Source organism: Marmota flaviventris, chromosome 2, assembly GCF_047511675.1.
Source record: "Marmota flaviventris isolate mMarFla1 chromosome 2, mMarFla1.hap1, whole genome shotgun sequence".
Classification (NCBI taxonomy): Eukaryota; Metazoa; Chordata; class Mammalia; order Rodentia; family Sciuridae; genus Marmota; species Marmota flaviventris.
The window spans coordinates 124,691,768-124,712,906 of NC_092499.1; the positions used below are offsets into that span (position 1 = coordinate 124,691,768).

At 41.0% G+C, this 21,139-nt stretch overlaps 1 protein-coding gene across 1 annotated transcript in view; it reads left to right on the forward strand.

Moving 5' to 3' along the window:
- Window positions 1-21,139, forward strand: part of Oca2 (OCA2 melanosomal transmembrane protein) — a 336,227-nt gene that overhangs the window by 76,552 nt on the left and 238,536 nt on the right. The window contains exons 6-8 of the mRNA XM_027925820.2: window positions 6,283-6,443; window positions 8,880-8,962; window positions 10,762-10,915. Coding sequence (XP_027781621.2) covers window positions 6,283-6,443; window positions 8,880-8,962; window positions 10,762-10,915 — 398 coding nt within the window. The remainder of the gene's footprint in view (window positions 1-6,282; window positions 6,444-8,879; window positions 8,963-10,761; window positions 10,916-21,139) is intronic.

Below are 21,139 nucleotides of genomic sequence, written 5' to 3' on the forward strand. Positions count from 1 at the left end.
TACACATTGAGTTAAGACTGGATGCCAGAGCCTCACTTGGAATAGACATTTAGCTTCAGATGCCTGAGCATGAGACCCCAGAAAACTGCTCAGAGCAGTGGGAGTCAGTGGTGGGCCCTGGGAGGGGATGCTTCTTGGAAAGGGGAGTGGTATGGGGGAGAAGGTGAGGAAAGAGAAGGAGGAAGAGGAAGCTCTGGCCAGGTCAAGAATTTCTGATTACACTAATTCCCCACATCTATAGTTTCACTTTCCAAGGTTTCAGTTAACAACATTTTTTTTGTGGGGTGGGGGGTATCTGGGATTGAACTCAGGTGCATTCGATCACTGAGCCGCATCCCTAGTCCTGTTTTGTATTTTATTTAGTGACAGGGTCTCACTGAGTTGCTTAGTACCTTGCTTTTGCTGAGGCTGGCTTTGGACCCATGAACCTCCTGCCTCAGCCTCTAGAGCTGCTGGGATTACAGGCAGGTGCCACTGCTCTTAGCTCAGTTACCCACAGTTAATTGTGGTCCATACATATTAACTGAAAAATTTACATGAATTTAAACAATTCATAAATTTTAAATTGTGTGCTGTTCTAAGCGGTATAATGTAGTCTTGAGCAGCTATCCCACTCTGCCTGACCCGGGACATGAATCATCCCTCTATTCAGTGTGTTCATGCTGCATATACTACCCTCCTGGTTAGTCACTTAGTAGCTATCTCAGTTTTCACAGACTGTCAGGATTTTAGTGCTTGTGTTCTGGTATCCCTTATATCACTGAAATTTTAGGAAATTGGGTCATTTCCTCAAAGTCAGTTGCAGTCTGCCGCATAGTTTTGTTTTCTTAAGCCCTTCTGGGGAATCTCCCTCATCTTCCCAGGAGACACTCTCTGTGAGCCAAGTGATTTACACACATAAGGTACCAGCAGCCCTCTGGAAAGGCCTAACACTCAAGGTCTTTAAATGAGCTCAGGATCATGGTCCATGTGCATCCTTCTGTCTCAAAAACCAGAAGTGCCCAGTCCACCTGCCCCAGGACAGAGTAGCTCTGATGCCCAACTGAGCACTTCCTCTTGTCTTTGTATTTCCTTCACCACTTTAAAATTGTGATTTGACTTTTGTCTAAGAAGTGTCTTCCTGAGAGAGAACTGAAGAGCTCTAAGATTTTGATAAACACTTGTTTCTCTTTCTTCTTCCTTTACCTCCATTCCACCTCTATGGCTGGAAAAAAAACAAAAAACAAAAAACAAAGACTTCTTCCTTCTTTTCCCTGGCTCTGCCAGGAGCCTTCTCAAAGTCCTGGCTTCATGGTGGCCCCTGGGATATGGATGTTGCCCTCCCTCTGGGTGGTTTCACTTCAGGTAGTTACAACCTGCAGAGAACCTGGTGGGAGGGGCTTGATCCCAATCAGACATTGTTCAGTGAAACACAGGTGGGGGAGTGGGGAGGTGTTGAGGGAGTCTGGTGATTGGACGATTTCAATGCTCTGCCTGGGCAGCCTGGTGAACACCAACACCGACAACTTATCAGTCAGTACATAGCTCAGGTAAGCACAGCAGATTTGCACAAGAAGATGGATCATAACAACAAAAAATGCCGTCTGTCCATCCCACTGATCTGCAGTGTATCACTTTTTTCTAAAACATTTTGATAAAGTTTCTTCCTGAGAAGTCAAGTGTGCCAGGTCCTGCCCAGGATTCAGTGACCCGTCTATTCCAGTGAGCCCTTCTTTCTTGTCAGCAGGAGTGATCAGGGAGCTCTTTCTTCTGCTCTCCGAGTGCCTTGCATGTTTAGATGAAGGGAGAGAGGGTGGAGGGAGCCTGGCAAGAAGGTAGCGGTGCTAGAGTCTGTGGAGCATCACCTTCTATGAGGGCTGGTGAGTTCCCTGCTGGCTCCTTGGGAAAATGCATGATTGTATTATGGATTTCCTATGGATTTCTTCCTGTGGAAGCTCATGCATCCTCTCCCAAGATCCTGGACTAAGGTTCCACTGAAGGGGTTTGTGAAAGCAGTTGTCCTTGGGCCTGCGTGGAGAAGAGCTGGGGAATTAGACACTACAGAGGATGCTCCTGGATGCCCCAGAGAGCAAATCACTGCTGGATTTTAAGAAGGGGCTAGAACTTTTAAGGGTGATTCTCAGGGAAAGTGCATTAAGTGTAGACCAGGGGTAGGAGGTGATTCAGGACTGATTCTGAAAGGCCAATGGCAGCATCCTATGGTTGTCATTTGAGCAAACAGCCCTGTGCCCTCCCTTTCTGACTGACCTGTGGCTGGCCCCCTGGATGGGGTCTGGAGGAGGTACATGGTAGTGGCCGTGTCTATTGTGATGGGAAGGGCTTTGGGGGAAAGCACCACTTCCCCTGAGTTGGGGAATAATAAAGCTACCATTCCCTGGTGAACTTCTGTCTCCTTGCAACAGTCAGACTGTGTCAGCTCAGTAATTATAGGGTTTATTTTAGAAACCTGTAATTGCAGGCACCTGAAGTTCTTTGTCCCTGAATTGTTGTCTATGCTTGTTATGAGGAAGGTCTGTCAAAGGCGCCTAGGTCATGAGGAAATGAGGAGGCCGGCAAACCTTGACCTGCAGGTTCCTGAGGCTGGCCCTCCTGCCTTCCCTCCCTCCTTCCTCCCTCCTTCCCTCTGCCTTCCCTCCCTCTCTTCCTTCCTCTAGCCCTCCCTCTCCTATTCCTTCTTCCCTTCTTTCCTTTTTCACCACCACTTCTTCCTCCTTCTCTTTTTCTCATTCCATCTCCCTCCTTCTATCTTTCTACCCCACGCCTGCCTGCCTGCCTTCCTTCCTTCCTTCCTTCCTTCCTTCCTTCCTTCCTTCCCCTCTCTTCCCACCCCTACCTCTCTCTCTTTCTCTCTGTCTTGTAGCCAGGGTTCTCAGAATGTTAAAGAAACAGTATGCCCAGTGTAGGGTTGTTATTACAATCTTCCCCCTACCCTCCTAGGCTTTCCAATGGGGACCTGTAAATTAAACTGACAAAAGCCAGATTAATAAGGAAAAAACATATAAAGAAATTAAAAAGTATTGGCTCACATGATTATGGAGGCTGAGAAGTCCACAGTCTGTCCTCTGCAAGCTTGGAGATCCAGGAAAAGCAATGCTCTAGCTTGAGGGCATCAACATTGGAGAGCTGCTGGGATAGATTCCAGTCCACACCTGAAGGCCTGAGAGCCTGGAATGTCTAAGGCAGAACAGTGTCTCATCTCCGTCGTCAAGCAGAGAGCAAATCCCCCTCCTCCCCCTTTGGTTCTACCTGGACCCTCATTGAATTTGATAATGCTCACCTGTATTGGGGAGGACCAGTTCTAATGCCCATCTCAGAAATACCCTCATAGACACCCAGAAATAATGCTTTACCAAACATCTAGGCATGCCGTGGTCTAGCCAGGTTGACTCCCATGTTAACAGGGGAAAAAGAGGAACTTGATCAGATGTGAGGGATGGAATGATATCTTACTAGAATTAAGACCAGCAAATCAAGGATGAGGCCAAGATTAAGGCCTAGTGTAGATGAGGGCTCAGATGAGCCAGAGCACAGTTTGGCCAAGAAGGGAATCTTCACCAGGTGTTAACTGAGCTCCACCTTGGACGGCTCTGTAGCAAACTGAAAGGTAAGCCTTTGAGGGCTTTTTAGTTTAGGTGCAAGCGAAGGTCCCTCTTCAGGTTCTCTTGGACTGTTCCATGTCCTGGGGTAGCTCATATCTTCCTCCACACGGTGTGTGGGGCCTCCAGGACAGCTGCCTACTCCACACAGCCAGCAGCAGAGCAGAGCAGAGTAGAAGGGAGAAGCACACCAGGGGCTCGAGGAGGGAGCCTCAGTGCTCACAGGAAGAGTCACAGAGGGAGTCTTGAGTTACATCTAGAATAATGGGTTTAGGTAATGGGAAAAGCAGGAAGATTGTAGCTGATGCAGCTGGTGAATGGAGGCGATTTCTCTGTTTTCTTTTCTCCTTGCTCCCCGCAGGCTGGGACTCTGGGCTAGTTTCATCAAACTTCCATGATGATGCTGTAAACAAGTATTTATTAACTGAACAAATAGTGATTAGGGACATCTAATGTAACGAGAAGTAAAAAATAAATAAGAAATAATTCCGTCCCTTGAGGAACTAGATCAGTTGGGCAGAAAAATCTAAAACAAACTGTAGTACAGTGTGAATAAACACTTTAATAGCAGAGTATGCAGTCTGCATTAGAATGTGGGAAGGAGTGGTGGAACCTACTTGGGTTGAGATGCAGAGGTCAAGGACAGACTTAGAGGATGTGGGGCAAAGGCTCTGGTTCAGAGGGAGATGTGGAACTGCGTGTTTGGGATCACAGTGGACAGTTCACTGTAGCTGGAAGACAGTGTCAAAGCTGGACATGAGGGTGGGGCTCAGTCTGGTGGATCCTTTCTGTTGGAACTTCAGAGTGGGCTTTGAACATGTGGTGAGCATCCAGAGGATGAGAGGAAAGGAAGGCCTTCTGTCCCTTGGATTTTGTGTGAACTCCATGTGGATGGTTAATTTTAGAGTATTTTAATTAATATTACTTGGTTATCTATCTCCCCAGGAGGGCTTGAGACCCCATGACAAAGGCTTTGCTTATCCATGTCTCTGCTCAAATACCTGAGGAAGAAGCCTGCTGTGCTTCTGATGGTAGCCTCCAGGTGGCACTGTTCCACCTCCTGGTGTCTGCAAGGTCTGGAATCTATTTTGTGCTAAGCTATTTGTCCTGCGTCTGCTTTGGGGGAAAGACCAGGACAGGAATAATTTTGAAGTATAGCAGAAGCAGCAGAGTCTCTCGGGCATTTTCTTTGTACATTCTGCCCCGTGTGTGACTTCCATTTTCCATTTGTCCTTTCTGAGGCTCAAGTAGCTGTAGAGGTGTGTGGAGGGACTGTCCAGTCGAGGGCTGGGGACAGCTGTCCCTTCTGTTCTCTCACATAGACAACAGGACTGATAAGACACTTTCTTTACTAGAAAGCTTTTGCAGTTTTTTTAAAAACAATACATTTTGCCGGAGGAACAATGAAAAGAATGAACTATTCACCGACCCTCCCCAACACTCAATGCAAATCTTGTAGATACTCTGGCAACAGGGAAGTTCTCCCCCACCCCGCCTCCCCAGGTTTGCTCTATAAGCTAGCTGTTTCTTTCATTTAAGGAAGAACAAAGGAATTGGCTCATGAATCATCCTAACACCAGTGAGCTTCTGCTAAAAGACATTGGAGACCTGACATCAAACACATACAATTGTGAAATTTATTTTTCTATCTACAACAGTTTTTTCTTCTGGATCAAGACTGACTGGCTAGAGGTTGTGTAGACTCTCTGTCACTTTTAGACACCTTGTTTCCCCCTAGGACCCTGTAGCAAGGGTGAGAGGTTCTAGAGCCAGCCCGGGGCAGGTAGAGGCTGAGGAGCAGGGGCTCCTACATTTGTATCAGATATACGTGCAAGGTTTTAGGAGCTGTGGGGAAGAGCTGCTGTGGGGCCCTAAGTACCATGGGAGGTTGTGGTAAGGTGGAAGGAGCCTCTTTTTATAACAGTTCTTCCTTGATCAAGAGCCTTTCAGTGTGCTTTGAAGGAATTTCTACCCTCTCACTATTGTGAGCATCATTGATTCCATCAATTTCAGATCTCTCTTTCTGTGTTTTTTTTTTGGTTCTTTTTGCTTTCTTTCTTTCTGTACTGGTCATTGAGCCTGGGAATGCTCTACCACTAAGGTATATCACTACATCTCTAGCCCTTTTTATTTTAAGACAGTGTTTCATTAAGTTGCTGAGGCTGGCCTCAAACTTGCCATCCTCCTGCCTCAGACTCCAGAGTAGCTTGGATTACAGTTGTGTGCCACTGCAGAACCCAATTTCAAAATTCTTTACCTTTTGTGATCTCTCATTTGTAGACACATGGACCTGACATCCTAGGATGTGTGTGTAGATTTGGATTCGTTCATGTGTTCATTCATGCAGGCATCTGGCCTTCTGCCCACTGGGAGCTCATGAGCTTGGGTAGTTTTATGATGGCTGCAAAAAAAATGAAAACAGAGGTGACAGTCAGTAACGTCAGAGAGATGCCTCACAGACCTTTCAGCAGAGGGTCCTAAACACAGTGAGTGATGCACAACCGGTTGCATGTGTGGGAGAGAGGGGCTGAAGAGACAGGTAGTCAAGGGCGTGGGGCCATGGCAGGAAATGACCTAGCGTGCATTATCTTTGTGCACTGTCCAAAGAGGATGTGTGTCCAGTGGGTGGTTGGGGGACATTGGACTTCTCCTCTTTGCTTTGCGGTTCACCTTGACGTTCCCTCAGCTGTGAACCTCAGCAGCCATGCAGACTCCATGCTGCTCCAGGTGGACCTGGCAGGGGCCCTGGAGACTGGTGGGCCAGGTCGTTCCGGGAGAGAAGAACATGTCCTGGTAGAGGTGACCCAGACGGATGCACCGGGCTCCAGACGGCGTCGGCAGCAGCAGGTTATGCTTATGTGTTATTTGAAAGGAATTGTAAAAATCTCATTTCATCTCATTATAAATTAGGTTTCCTCTTGAATGAATTTGATGGAAAGCCATAAGGCAATAGCGCCATTATCAGTCAAGCCATTGACGCCTATCTCCCCCTTTGTTGTTGAAATTCTCCTCCCTGCCACCTTTTTTTTTTTTTCTCCTAAATCATTTATAAACTCTTGCCATTTCAGTAAAATCAGACTTGTGAGTTCTTCCCTCAGAATCATTTTACTGGGCCATTCAGGGAAACATTCTATATTTGAAAGTAGTTTTTGTTGTAAAGCGACACTCAACCTGGGCCTTACCCTATGGTATAGAAGACACGCCAACACCACAGTTGCCTTGTGTCTGTGGGTAATTGCTGAGAGGACACAGGTCCCTGAGCTTCTGCATCTCTACCCGTGGGCCACTGTGCCTGGTCTTCAGCTCACATTCTTTAAAGGCGGTCTACACATAGGAGAGCCAGCAGCAGGGATGGACATCAAAGGCAGGACACCTCTCTTTGCAGTTTGACCCATCTCCTGAGCGCTGGCTTCAGCGACCCCACTGGATTGTCACAGTGCCTTCTGCACGGAAGTCATATTCCTCGTTCATGGGTTTCCCTTGATATAACCAACCAGTGGGAGAAAACCCTGCCTGTGTCCAGGGCTGCACCCCTCACATTTTCCTGCTGTGCAGAGTGTGGTTCACAGAGCAAAGGCCTAATTATGAACAAGGATGCAATTTCCTGGTCAGTGGCTGGTACAATACAACATTCCAAGCCGGCTGCGCTGGCCGAGGTCTGAGGACATAACCTTGGTCCTGCACAGTTCGCTGGCAAGGGGCTCACTGGTAATGAAAGAGGAGGACACACCTCTGCCAACCCCGCATCCATGACCTTTATGCAGAAGAAGGTGGGACAACCTGCTCTCTTTAAAACATTATTTCATAATAATAAATCTTAATTGATACACTATTGATGCATACTTACTTACGGGGCATGATAGTTTGATACATGCATAACCCATGGGTAATGATCAAATCAGGGTAATTAGCATTTCTATCTCCTCCAACATTTATCATTTCTATGTGTAAGAGAGCTTCAGACTCTTCTAGTTGTTTTGAAATAGATCACAAATTGTTGACTATAGTTACCCCACTGTGCTATAGAACACTAGAGCTAATTCCTGCTGTCTAGCTGCCTTCTCAGCACATGCATATTTATAACTCAAATTAAATGAGCTATATCAAGCTTCCCTGCACTCACAGGAAGGCTCTTCATAACATGTTGACACTCCCCAAATGCCCACGTACAAATCCAGCTCCAGAAACACAAAGATCACAAGAGCTTTACTAAAACACTTTTTCCTTGAATATGCTCTTTACGAGCACCCAAATATTTTAAGAGAATTCCTGTTCTTTTATGCATGTGCTTCTCTGATTCGACCAATTTCAGAATTCCTATTTTCAATTTCCTTTGTGATTTGTGTGTAGACTTTAGTCCTCCCAGAGAAAGTTTCCTCTCCTGTCCACCAGGCTGCCCCTCTACATCTGTCCCTGGCACCCTGCTCTGCTGGGGACAAGAATGTGAGGGCAGGTTTGCCTGCAACACATGTGGCTCCATGTCAGGCCTGTTCTTGTGAGGCTCTTGTGACATGGGGTGTGGAGAGTTTTCTGTGGGAGGGTTTGTTGTCTCTAGGTTGCGACCAGGAAGCATTTCTAAGGAAGCATTTCTTGTAAATTGCCTTGGAGAACTCCGAAGAGTTCTCTAAGTCTCTAACAATTGTGGTGATTTCTTTTGCTTATAATAAATCAGTGTGGTAGGCCCTTCCTACCCACAAGTTCTACATCCAAGGATTTAACCAACTGCAGATTGCAAATTTTTGCAAGAAAAATTGTGTCTGTACTGAACATGCACAAATTTTTTTCCTTGTGATTATTCCCTAAATGATACAGAGTAACAACTATTTACACAGCATTTACATTGTATAGGTATCATAAGTAATCTAGAGATGATTTGAAGGGTAAGAAGGATGTGTGTAGATTATATGCACGTACTAAGCTATTTTGGCAAGGAACTTGAGTGTCCACAAATTTTGGCATACTTGGGGTTCCTGGAAACAATTGCCTGCAGATACGGAGTGAAGACTGTATTTACTTCCATACTTTTCTTACCTTTGTGTACAAATTCTGTATTCGTACTTCTGTGTTCTTTTTTCTTAATACCCCCTTAATTCCAATATCCACATAACCTGGACAAGCTCCTAATGTTAGGGATGCAGGAATTCATATTAAAAAATGGTCTTCTATTATTCTCTTCCTCTTTTACTTATTTTAAATAAAGACATACACTGAATGGCACCAGATATCCCAGATGAGATTTCAAATGAAAAGCCTTACCACAATTTTATGTTTTGGTTTTTACAGGTCACTCACAATTGGACGGTAGTTTTAAATCCCAGAAGAAGTGAGCATTCAGTGGTGAGCAGGACCTTTGAGATACTGAACAGGTGGGTCCTCAGGTGAGACAGGCCTTGCGCAGACTGTCTCACTGTCTTGTCTGTTTTCTGTTGGTGTAACAGAATACCTGAGACTGGGCCATTTATGAAGATTGGAAGTTTAATTGGCTTACTGTTCCAGAGGCTGGGAAGTCCAAGATCCTGGTGCCAACATTTGCTTGGCATCTTAAGGATTTGCTAGGTAGCAAATGTGACTTAGTTGAGGCCATCACATGGAGAGACAAAGCAAGTGTGCTTGCTCAGGTCTCTTCCTCTCCTTCTAAAGCCACTATTGTCATCTACTCTGCCTTCCTGACCTAACCTAAGCCTGATTATGTCCCAAAGGCATCACCTCCAAATTCTATCCTCATATAATTTGAGAATTAAGTTTCTTTTGGGGGAATGTATTCAATCGTAGTACTCGCCTGTAAGTTTGATTTATAGGACACCAGACTTTGGCACAAATAGCACTAGATGAGTCATGTGGTTTGGATTTGGTGCTCACGCAGTGTAGAAAGTGAGTACAAAGACTGCCTGAGGACTTTCCTCTTGGCTTACAGAGGCCACCTTCTTGCTGGGTCCTGCTGTGGTCAACCCTTTGTGTGTCTTTGTCTCTTCTCATAGGGACACCAGTCCTACTGGATGAGGACCCACCTAAGATCAATCCTAAGTGACTCCTTTAACCTTTATTACCTCTTTGAAGACCCTACCTTGAATACAGTCACATTCGGAGGTGCTGGGGGTTAGAAATTCAACATGTGAATTTGGGGGTGGGGATGCCATTAGACTCATAAAAGTTATTGACTGACCTTTAAAAAGTGCTTCAGCTGCATGCGTTTACTGGCAAATACCATAATATGTGGTATTTTGCTAGAGCAAAACAAGGGGAAAGAAAGGCAGGGAACACCGTGAAAAAGGAAAGGAGATCAGTGGAATGAAGGAGGAGGGTTGAGGGTGAGGGAGGGATGGCAAAGGGGAGGACCAGTGGAATGAGGTTGATCAAATTACACTGTGTGCTTGTGCATTCACATGTACCCTGGTGAGTTCCACCTTTACGTACCTGTAAAATACCAATTTATAAAAACAATAAATAGATGGGGGAAGACCAGTGGAAATAGCAGAGGGAGAATAGGCAGTGGGGAAGTAGATACTGGGGACAGAAATGGAGCAAATTATATTTCATGCTTGTGTGGTTACATCGAAAGGAACCCCACTGTTATGTATAGTTGTAAAGCACTCATAAAAACACACACAAAAAGAAAAGAAAATATCTTTATAATCACTAAGGGGGAAAAAAGTGCTTCAGCTTCAGCATGCCACAAACTTCTGATTTTTCACAGCCTTCTCGTTTGTGGCGCTTTATCCCACAATCAGAGACTGAAGTCTAAAGAGTTGGTTTTGCTGTTTGTTAGCAGGCACATTAGCCATATGCTGGTGAGGAAGATGAGCCGAAGCTAAAATAGCGTTGCAGGCCCCTGCTTTCAGTCTGTGGTCAGAGTGGCACCTGTGGGGACACACTGAGGATGGGGGCCAGGGAGCCTTCACTTTTTGGGTCTTTTTGGCCACAGAAGGGCTGCATGCTGCACCTCATGACACTGACCATGACGCTCGGTGCTCTTCCATCTGTGACACCAGGCATTTGGCTGGATCACTCTGAGATCCATTTGGGGTCTGGTTATGACCTGGCTGACTTGGGTTAGAAAGGACACCAAAGGAATTGTTGGTCTGGGGTTTACCGGTAATTTACAACCAACTGTTGACCTAGGATTTGTTTCCCTGGCCAGCTGCAAAGTCTTTGCTTGATTCTGCAGAGAGACTGTTTCCATTAGCATCCGGGCCTCCCTCCAGCAGACCCAGGTTGTTCCTCTTTTGCTGGCTCATCAGTACCTGCGGGCAAGTATAGAAGCACAAGTGACCATCGCTGCGGCCATCCTTGCAGGGGTCTACGTGCTCATCATATTTGAGGTAATCATCATGCCTGTTCTGCTTGATTTACTACTGCCCATGATCGGGATATTTTAACTTGTTAGATGCTTTGCTGAGCTCATTCCCGACCACTTATTCTGGAACAGAGTCTATCCTAGAAATTAGCACATCCCTCATTCCACATAGAAAATAGAACAGTAGCAGAATATTTGCTGAATCTTGGACACTGAAATATGCAAGATGAGTTGTGAGAGGACCAGCAAATAGGTACATGAGGAATTGGGATATGCACATGATTTTCTGATCACTCCAAGTGTGACTTTTAGGGGTGACCTTGATCAGACACGTTTTGAACTTCTCTGAGACTCAGAATCTCCATCTGTATGATGGGCATACTACCACCCCCTACATGCTTCAGAGGATGGACACATATGGGGGTCATGGAAAACCCATTGGCTGTGTGAGGCAGAATTATTATCTTTCACATGTTATCAATTTGCTAATGGGCATTTTCACAAATGATCTTAAATCCTGACAATTTGATGTTCCTGGAAAATTATGTGTCTTTATCCTGAATAGCATGAAGTAAAGTACAAACACTTTCTGGTGGGACAGGTGCATTGTTGACTTAACTGTGACACCAAACATCACAGTAGCATGTTTGACAGGAATGTTGGTTCAGCGTGTTGAGGCTGCAAGATGAGTGGCTGATGTGAATCTGAAGAGGCACATCTTAATGAGCCTGGGATGGGTATGAGAAATTGCTTGGAATTGTCAAGGAGGTGGCCAGCAGCAAGAACAGCCAGGAAAGTTCTGGAACTTTGCATATGGTTTTCTTTTCTTCTTCTGTATTTTTTTTTAACATACCAGAATACATTTATTTATTTATTTATTGAATAGTCGACATTTATTTATTTATTTTTTAGTTTTATTGATTTTATTTTTAAGTACATGACAGCGGAATGCATTACAGTTCTTATTATACATATAGAGCACAGTTTTTCATATCTTTGTATACAGAGTATGTTCACGCCAATTCATGCCTTTATACATGTACTTTGTTTTTTTTTTGCATGATAATTCTTATTACACATATATACCAGAATTTTTCATATTCTGCCTGGTGAGGAATGCTGGTTCCTGTAAGTTGAGTTCCTGATTATTGAACAAGGTCCACTCACAGGTGTCATTGTTACATCTGTTATGTATCTTTTATTCTAGAACAGATTTAATCTTTCCATTTCTTATATCTTTTCCTCTTAATCAGTGTTGTCATTTTGTGCTGGAGAAGGACTCAGATTCAGTGGCAACTGTATACTCTGGGATGGGGACCATTACTATGACCAGCTTTGGAACTGGTGTCTGGTGGAATCCTGGGGCAGATTCCAGAAGGACTCCTCTTCTGGAGAATGTGCCGCTTCCTCCAGCTCAGGACAGGGACGTCTGCTCCGTGTTTTTGTCCAGTAATGCCTGATTGAGTCTAAGGGGGTGAGGGTGACCCTTAGCATGTTCATTGGTAAGCTCTTTGTCACCTTTCCTCATAATGGTTTTCATATCCACCAGGCACCATTCATTGCCAGACTCAGTTATTTCATTGGTATTTCAATACAATAAAGTTTATTACAATAAACTTTCAATCTTCCCATCTGCATTTAGACATGAGTCATTCTGTATTAAAGAACTTTCTCCCACCTAATTTTGTTAATGTGAAACAGTTCATGCTGGAAATACAAAATAGGTTATTTTCTTTATAATTATTAATTTTCATGATAATGAGTTGTTGCCTTAGCAATTTCTGGTAGTGTATATTGAGTTATTTAGTTTCCCTCTTCCTTTTTTCTGTATGATTTTAAATGTATAGAGTCAATAGATTCAAAGTGCATCAGTCATAGTCATTGTTAATTAAAACTATACTCCAATGCTGATTTGCTTTTATAGTTAAGTTTTTCTTTTTAATTGACTCATAATAATTGTACATATTTATGGGTTACAGTGTGATAATTCAATACATGTACCCAGTGTGTGATAACCAAATCAGGGTAGGTAGCATTTACATCCATATCATATTTATGTTTTGGTCCTCCATGGTCCTCTCTTCTAGTTCTTCATTAAATATATAATAGGTGTTGCCAACTATGTCTCTCTACTACATGGTAGAACTCTGGAGCTTATTCCTCTGCGTATCTGTTTTAGTACTCTTTGTTCAACCTCCTGCTATCTCTGTCCCCCATGCCCTTCTCAGCCTCTAATAATCATTATTTCAGTCTTTTCTTCTTTGGGACCAACTTTTTAAGCTTCTGCATGTGCAGTATTTGTATTTCTGTATTTGGTGTATTTCAATTCACATAATGTCCTCTGGTTTCATCCATTTTGCTACAATTGACAGGATTTCATTTCTTATGGCCAAATAATATTCCATCATACTTTATCCATTTCTGATAGACACCTTGGTTGATTCCTTATCTTAGCTATTATAAATAGTATTACAATAAACACGGAAGTGCATGCATCTCTTCAATGTAATGATTTTAATTTCTAGGGACAGACACCCAGAAATGGGGTAGCTGGATCATATGGTAGTTCTACTTTAATTTTTTTGAGGAACCTCCATACTGTTCTCCATAATGACTGTACTTATTTGCATTCATTGTTTGAGTTCCCTTTTCTATACATCTTTGGTGTTATTTTTGCATTTTTGATTAATAGACATTTTGAGCATTTTTCTTGTACTTTTCTGATGCTAGTTGTTTGTTTGTTTATTTATTTACTGGGGGTCTGAATCCTGTTTTACTATTTCTGGTTGTATGAATTTACACAATTTGGTCCTTCTTAAAATCAGCTTCCTTATATATTAAATTGAACTGAAGGGGTAGTATCTTTTTAAAAAATTATTCTAATTTGTTATATTTAGTTTAGGTTTTAAAAGCCTTCTCTGTTTTTCTAAGATTTATTTATCTTTTTGGTATAGTTATATAACCCTTGAAAATTGTATTATTTGTAGAATTTTATTAATGTTATATTAATTAATAGTCATTTTAAGTAGCCATTCAGAAAAAAAATGCTCCCTCTCTCCCATCAGTCATCCTGAGATGTAAAAAGTCCTGTAAGAAGGCCAATTCAACATGGCTTCTTAACAGAAAGTGGGAAGGAGAGAAGAACTTGCAAACCAGCTACATGGTGTATTGTGAGGTCTCAGGTGGGCTTTGGCTGATGGGAGGCTTGGAGTGGGGTTAGATTCTGCCCATGAAGTGGGTGGCAAATGCTCCTAGATTTTCCTTCCCATGCAGACCACCCATTTCCTGGGAATCTTCCACCAGGTTTTCCTGTACAGCTCCTCTCTGCACCCGTTGTTCAAGGACCTTCTGTCATTTGCTGTTCACAAATACCTGCCTATGACAAGTTTTTATTCTTTATGGTTGAGTAATATTTCATTGTGTGTATATACCACATTTTCTTTATCCATTCATCTGTTGTAGGGTACCTAGGTTGGTTCCACAGCTTAGGCATTGTGAATTGAGCTGGTATAAACATTGTTGTGCCCACATCACTATAATATGCTGGTTTTAAGTCCTTTAGGTATACTGAGGAGTGAGATAATTGGGTCAAATGGTGATTCCATTCCAAGTTTTCTGAGGAATCGCCATACTGCTTTCCAAAGTGGTTGCACCAATTTGCAGTTCCAGAAGTAATGTATGAATGAACTCTTTCCCCTACATCCTCTCAACATTTACTGTTGCTTGTCATCTTGATAATTGCCATTCTGACTGGAGTGAGGTAAAATCTCAGTGCAGTTTTAATTTGCATTTCTCTAATTGCTGGAGATGTTGAACATTTTTTCATATATTTGTTGACCAATAGTATTTCTTCTTTGTGAAGTGTCTGTTCACTTCCTTTGCCCATTTATTTATTGGGTTATTCACTTTTATGGTGTTAAGTTTTCTGAGTTCCTTAGATATCCAAGAACTTATTACTTAGTTGCAGACCTCAAAGGTTTTTTTTAATCCTTGAATTTGTTATAGTTTTACTTTATACATGTAACTTCAAGATCCATTTAAAATGTTTCTTGTAGGTGGGTAAGGTTTAGGTGGAGGTTCAATTACTCCAGTACCATTTATTAACAAGACTATCCCTTCTCTATTGAATTGCTTCTGTTCCTTTGTTAAAAGTTGATTGGACTTATTTGTGGGATATAGTTCAGGATGCTATTCTGTTAAATTGATTATGTGTCTATCCCTCCACCATTATCACGCTATCTTTTTTTAATGGTTTCTATTGGTGAGTCCAAATTACACATAACAATGGGATTCATTGTGATATATTTTTACGTGTACATAACATACTTGGATTAATCTCACTCCCCAGTTCTCTCCGCTTACTTCCCTCCCACTGGTCTCCTTCCATTACTCCACTGAATACTACACTGTCTTGATTACTGCAACTATATCATAATTCTCATTCTGGGATCAGTGATTCTTCCCACTTATCATTTTCTTCCCCCAAATTGTTCTAGCTATATAGTGGTCTTTGTCTTTCCATATACATGTTAGAATAACCTTATAGTCCATGAGTATGGTATGTCTCTTGATTTATTTTGGTCTTCTTAGGTTTTTTTTTTTTTAAATTTCATCATACTGATCCTTTACATGTTATGATAAAACTTTATGTCTTTTCTTTTGAGCAATTATAAATGGTATCGAGTATTTATTTTGTTTTCTACTTGTTTATTATCAATACATGTAAATGCAATAGTTTGTGTGTGTGTGTGTGTGTGTGTGTGTTAATATTGTGTCCTGTTATTTTCCTAAACTTACTTTTTAGTCCTTGGGGATTAAAAAAATAGAATCCTTGATATTTTATATGTAGATAATCATGTTACTTATAATGGGGACAGCTTTATTTCTTTCTGATCTGTATCCCTTCAATTTCCTTTTCTTGCTATGTCACTGTGGCTAGAACGAGAGTGATGAAAATGGATATCTCTGCCTTGTCCCAAGTTGTGAAGGAAAGCTTTCAGTCTTTCATCTTTAAATATATTAATTTTAGATGTTTTGTAGATTTTTTTATGATACTGAGGAAATTCCTTTCTTTTCCTACTGTACTAAGAGTTTTTACTATAATTGGGTATTGAATTTTGTCAATGCCTTTTCTGTATCAATTGATGTTATTATATGATTTGTCTTCATTAGCTATTTGGTGTGGGTGACTACATTGATTTATTTCAGAATATTGGACCAGACTTGAATACCTGGAACAATCTTTTTTTCTGATGTATGTATTATTAAAATTTTATTGCTGTCATCACTGCTTTAGTTGCAATCTACAGGTTTTGATTTGTTGAATTTCAGATTTTTTTTATGCTTTTCTTTTGTTTTTTTTTCTTTTCTTTTTTTTTATTGTTGGTTGTTCAAAACATTACATAGTTCTTGATATATCATCTTTCACACTTTGCTTCAAGTGGGTTATGAACTCCCATTTTTAGCCCATATACAGATTGCAGAATCACATCAATTACACATCTATTGATTTACATATTGCCATACTAGTGACTGTCGTATACTGCTACCTTTCCTATCCTCTACTATCCCCCCTCCCCTCCCCTCCCCACCCCTCTTCTCTCTCTACCCCCTCTACTGACCTTCATTTCTCCCCCTTGTATTATTTTTCCCTTTCCCCTCATTTCCTCTTGTATGTTCTTTTGTATAACCCTGAGGGTCTCCTTCCATTTCCATGCAATTTCCCTTTTCTCTCCCTTTCCCTCCCACCTCTCATCTCTGTTTAATGTTAATCTTCTTCTCATGCTCTTCGTCCCTACTCTGTTCTTAGTTACTCTCCTTATATCAAAGAAGACATTTGGCATTTGTTTTTTAGGGATTGGCTAGCTTCACTTAGCATAATCTGCTCTAGTGCCATCCATTTCCCTGCAAATTCTATGATTTTGTCATTTTTTAATGCAGAGTAATACTCCATTGTGTATAAATGCCACATTTTTTTAATCCATTCGTCTATTGAAGGGCATCTAGGTTGGTTCCACAGTCTTGCTATTGTGAATTGAGCTGCTATGAACATCGATGTAGCAGTGTCCCTGTAGCATGCACTTTTTAGGTCTTTAGGGAATAGACCAAGAAGGGGAATAGCTGGGTCAAATGGTGGCTCCATTCCCAGCTTTCCAAGAAATCTCCATACTGCTTTCCAAATTGGCCGCACCAATTTGCAGTCCCACCAGCAATGTACAAGTGTACCCTTTTCCCCACATCCTCGCCAACACTTGTTGTTGTTTGACTTCATAATGGCTGCCAATCTTACTGGAGTGAGATGGTATCTTAGGGTGGTTTTGATTTGCATTTCTCTGACTGCTAGAGATGGTGAGCATTTTTTCATGTACTTGTTGATTGATTGTATGTCCTCCTCTGAGAAGTGTCTGTTCAGGTCCTTGGCCCATTTGTTGATTGGGTTGTTTGTTATCTTATTGTCTAATTTTTGGAGTTCTTTGTATATTCTGGATATTAGGGCTCTATCTGAAGTGTGAGGAGTAAAGATTTGTTCCCAGGATGTAGGCTCTCTATTTACCTCTCTTATTGTTTCTTTAGCTGAGAAAAAACTTTTTAGTTTGAGTAAGTCCCATTTGTTGATTCTAGTTATTAACTTTTGTGCTATGGGTGTCCTATTGAGGAATTTGGAGCCCGACCCCACAGTATGTAGATCGTAGCCAACGTTTTCTTCTATCAGACGGCGTGTCTCTGATTTGATATCAAGCTCCTTGATCCATTTTGAATTAACTTTTGTGCATGGCGAGAGAAAGGGATTCAGTTTCATTTTGTTGCATATGGATTTCCAGTTTTCCCAGCACCATTTGTTGAAGATGCTATCCTTCCTCCATTGCATGCTTTTAGCCCCTTTATCAAATATAAGATAGTTGTAGTTTTGTGGATTGGTTTCTGTGTCCTCTATTCTGTACCATTGGTCCACCCGCCTGTTTTGGTACCAGTACCATGCTGTTTTTGTTACTATTGCTCTGTAGTATAGTTTGAAGTCTGGTATCGCTATACCGCCTGATTCACACTTCCTGCTTAGCATTGTTTTTGCTATTCTGGGTCTTTTATTTTTCCATATGAATTTCATGATTGCTTTCTCTATTTCTACAAGAAATGCCGTTGGGATTTTGATTGGCATTGCATTAAACCTATAGAGAACTTTTGGTAATATCGCCATTTTGATGATGTTAGTTCTGCCTATCCATGAACAGGGTATATTTTTCCATCTTCTAAGATCTTCTTCTATTTCTCTCTTTAGAGTTCTGTAGTTTTCATTGTATAAGTCTTTCACCTCTTTTGTTAGGTTGATTCCCAAGTATTTTATTTTTTTTGAAGATTGTGAATGGAGTGGTTGTCCTCATTTCCATTTCAGAGGATTTGTCGCTGATATACAGGAATGCCTTTGATTTATGCGTGTTGATTTTATATCCTGCCACTTTGCTGAATTCATTTATTAGCTCTAATAGTTTCTTTGTAGAGCCTTTTGGGTCTGCTAGGTATAGAATCATGTCTACTGCAAATAGTGATAATTTAAGTTTTTCTTTTCCTATTTTTATGCCTTTAATTTCTTTCGTCTGTCTAATTGCTCTGGCCAGTGTTTCGAGAACTATGTTGAACAGAAGTGGTGAGAGAGGGCATCCCTGTCTTGTTCCAGATTTTAGAGGGAATGCCTTCAATTTTTCTCCATTCAGAATGATGCTAGCCTGAGGCTTAGCATAGATTGCTTTTACAATATTGAGGTATGTTCCTGTTATCCCAAGTTTTTCTAGAGTTTTGAACATAAAGGGATGCTGTACTTTGTCGAATGCTTTTTCCGCATCTATTGAGATGATCATATGGTTCTTATTTTTAAGTCTATTGATGTGGTGAATAACATTTATTGATTTCCATATATTGAACCAGCCTTGCATCCCAGGGATGAATCCTAGTTGATCATGGTGCACAATTTTTTTGATATGTTTTTGTATCCGATTCGCCAGAATTTTATTGAGGATTTTTGCATCTAGGTTCATTAGAGATATTGGTCTGTAGTTTTCTTTCTTTGAAGTGTCTTTGTCTGGTTTAGGTATCAGGGTGATGTTGGCCTCGTAGAATGAATTTGGAAGTTCTCCCTCTTTTTCTATTTCCCGAAGTAGCTTGAAAAGTATTGGTATTAGTTCTTCTTTAAAGGTTTTGTAAAATTCTGCTGTATACCCATCCGGTCCTGGGCTTTTCTTAGTTGGTAGTCTTTTCATGGTTTCTTCTCTTTCCTCAATTGATATTGGTCTGTTTAGGTTGTCTATATCCTCCTGACTCAATCTGGGCAGATCATATGACTTAAGAAATTTATCTATGCCTTCACTATCTTCTAATTTATTGGAGTATAAGGATTCAAAATAATTTTTGATTATCTTCTGTATTTCTGAAGTGTCTGTTGTGATATTGCCTTTTTCATCCCATATGCTAGTAATTTGAGTTCTCTCTCTTCTTCTCTTCGCTAGCATCGCTAAGGGTCTGTCGATTTTGTTTATTTTTTCAAAGAACCAACTTTTAGTTTTGTCAATTTTTTCAATTGTTTCTTTTGTTTCGATTTCATTAATTTCAGCTCTGATTTTAATTATTTCTTGCCTTCTACTTCTTTTGCTGTTGTTTTGCTCTTCTTTTTCAAGGATTTTGAGATGAAGTATGAGATCATTTATTTGTTGGTTTTTTCTTTTTTTAAGGAATGAACTCCAAGCAATGAATTTTCCTCTTAGAACTGCTTTCAATGTGTCCCATAGATTCCGATATGTTGTGTCTGTGTTTTCATTAATCTCTAAGAATTTTTTAATTTCCTCCTTGATGTCTTCTATAACCCATTGATCATTCAGTAACCTATTGTTCATTCTCCAAGTGATGTATGCTTTTTCCTTCCTTCTTTTATCGTTGATTTTCAGTTTCATTCCATTATGATCAGATAGGATGCATGGTATTATCTCTACTCCTTTATATTGTCTAAGAGTTGCCCTGTGACATAATATATGATCTATTTTTGAGAAGGATCCATGTGCTGCTGAGAAAAAAGTGTAACTGCTTGATGTTGGGTGGTATATTCTATATATGTCAATTAAGTCTAGGTTATTAATTGTGTTATTGAGTTCTATAGTTTCCTTATTCAACTTTTGTTTGGAAGATCTGTCCAGTGGCGAGAGAGGTGTGTTGAAGTCTCCCATGATTATTGTATGGTGGTCTATTAGACTCTTGAACTTGAGAAGAGTTTGTTTGATGAACATAGCTGCACCATTGTTTGGGGCATATATATTTATGATTGTTATGTCTTGTTGGTGTATGGTTCCCTTAAGCAGTATGTAGTGTCCCTCTTTATCCCTTTTGATTAACTTTGGCTTGAAATCTATTTTATTTGATATGAGTATGGACACTCCTGCTTGTTTCCGAAGTCCATATGAGTGATATGATTTTCCCCAACCTTTCACCTTCAGCCTATGTATGTCTTTTCCTATCAAATGCGTCTCCTGTAGGCAGCATATTGTTGGGTCTTGTTTTGAGATCCATTCTACTAGCCTGTGTCTCTTAATTGGTGAGTTTAAGCCATTAACATTTAGGGTTATTATTGAGATATGGGTTGTTGTTCCAGCCATATTTGTTTATTTATGTTACTAAACATGGTTTGTTTTCCTCTTTGATTATCCCCCCCCCCTTTACTGTCCTACCTCCCACTGTTGGTTTTCATTGTTATTTTCCATTTCCTCTTCCTGTAATGTTTTGCTGAGGATGTTTTGAAGAGATGGTTTTCTAGCTGCATATTCTTTTAACTTTTGTTTGTCGTGGAAGGTTTTAATTTCATCTTCCATCCTGAAGCTTAATTTCGCTGGATACACAATTCTTGGTTGGAACCCATTTTCTTTCAGTGTTTGAAATATGTTATTCCAGGATCTTCTAGCTTTCAGAGTCTGTGTTGAAAGATCAGCTGTTATCCTGATTGGCTTACCCCTAAATGTAATCTGCTTCCTTTCTCTTGTAGCTTTTAAAATTCTCTCCTTATTCTGTATGTTGGGCATCTTCATTATAAAGTGTCTAGGTGTGGATCTCTTATAATTTTGCACACTCGGCATCCTGTAGGCTTCTAAAATTTGGGATTCTGTCTCATTCTTCAAGTCTGGGAAGTTTTCTCGTATTATTTCATTGAATAAATTGCTCATTCCTTTGGTATGGAGTTCTATACCTTCCTGTATCCCAATGACTCTTAAGTTTG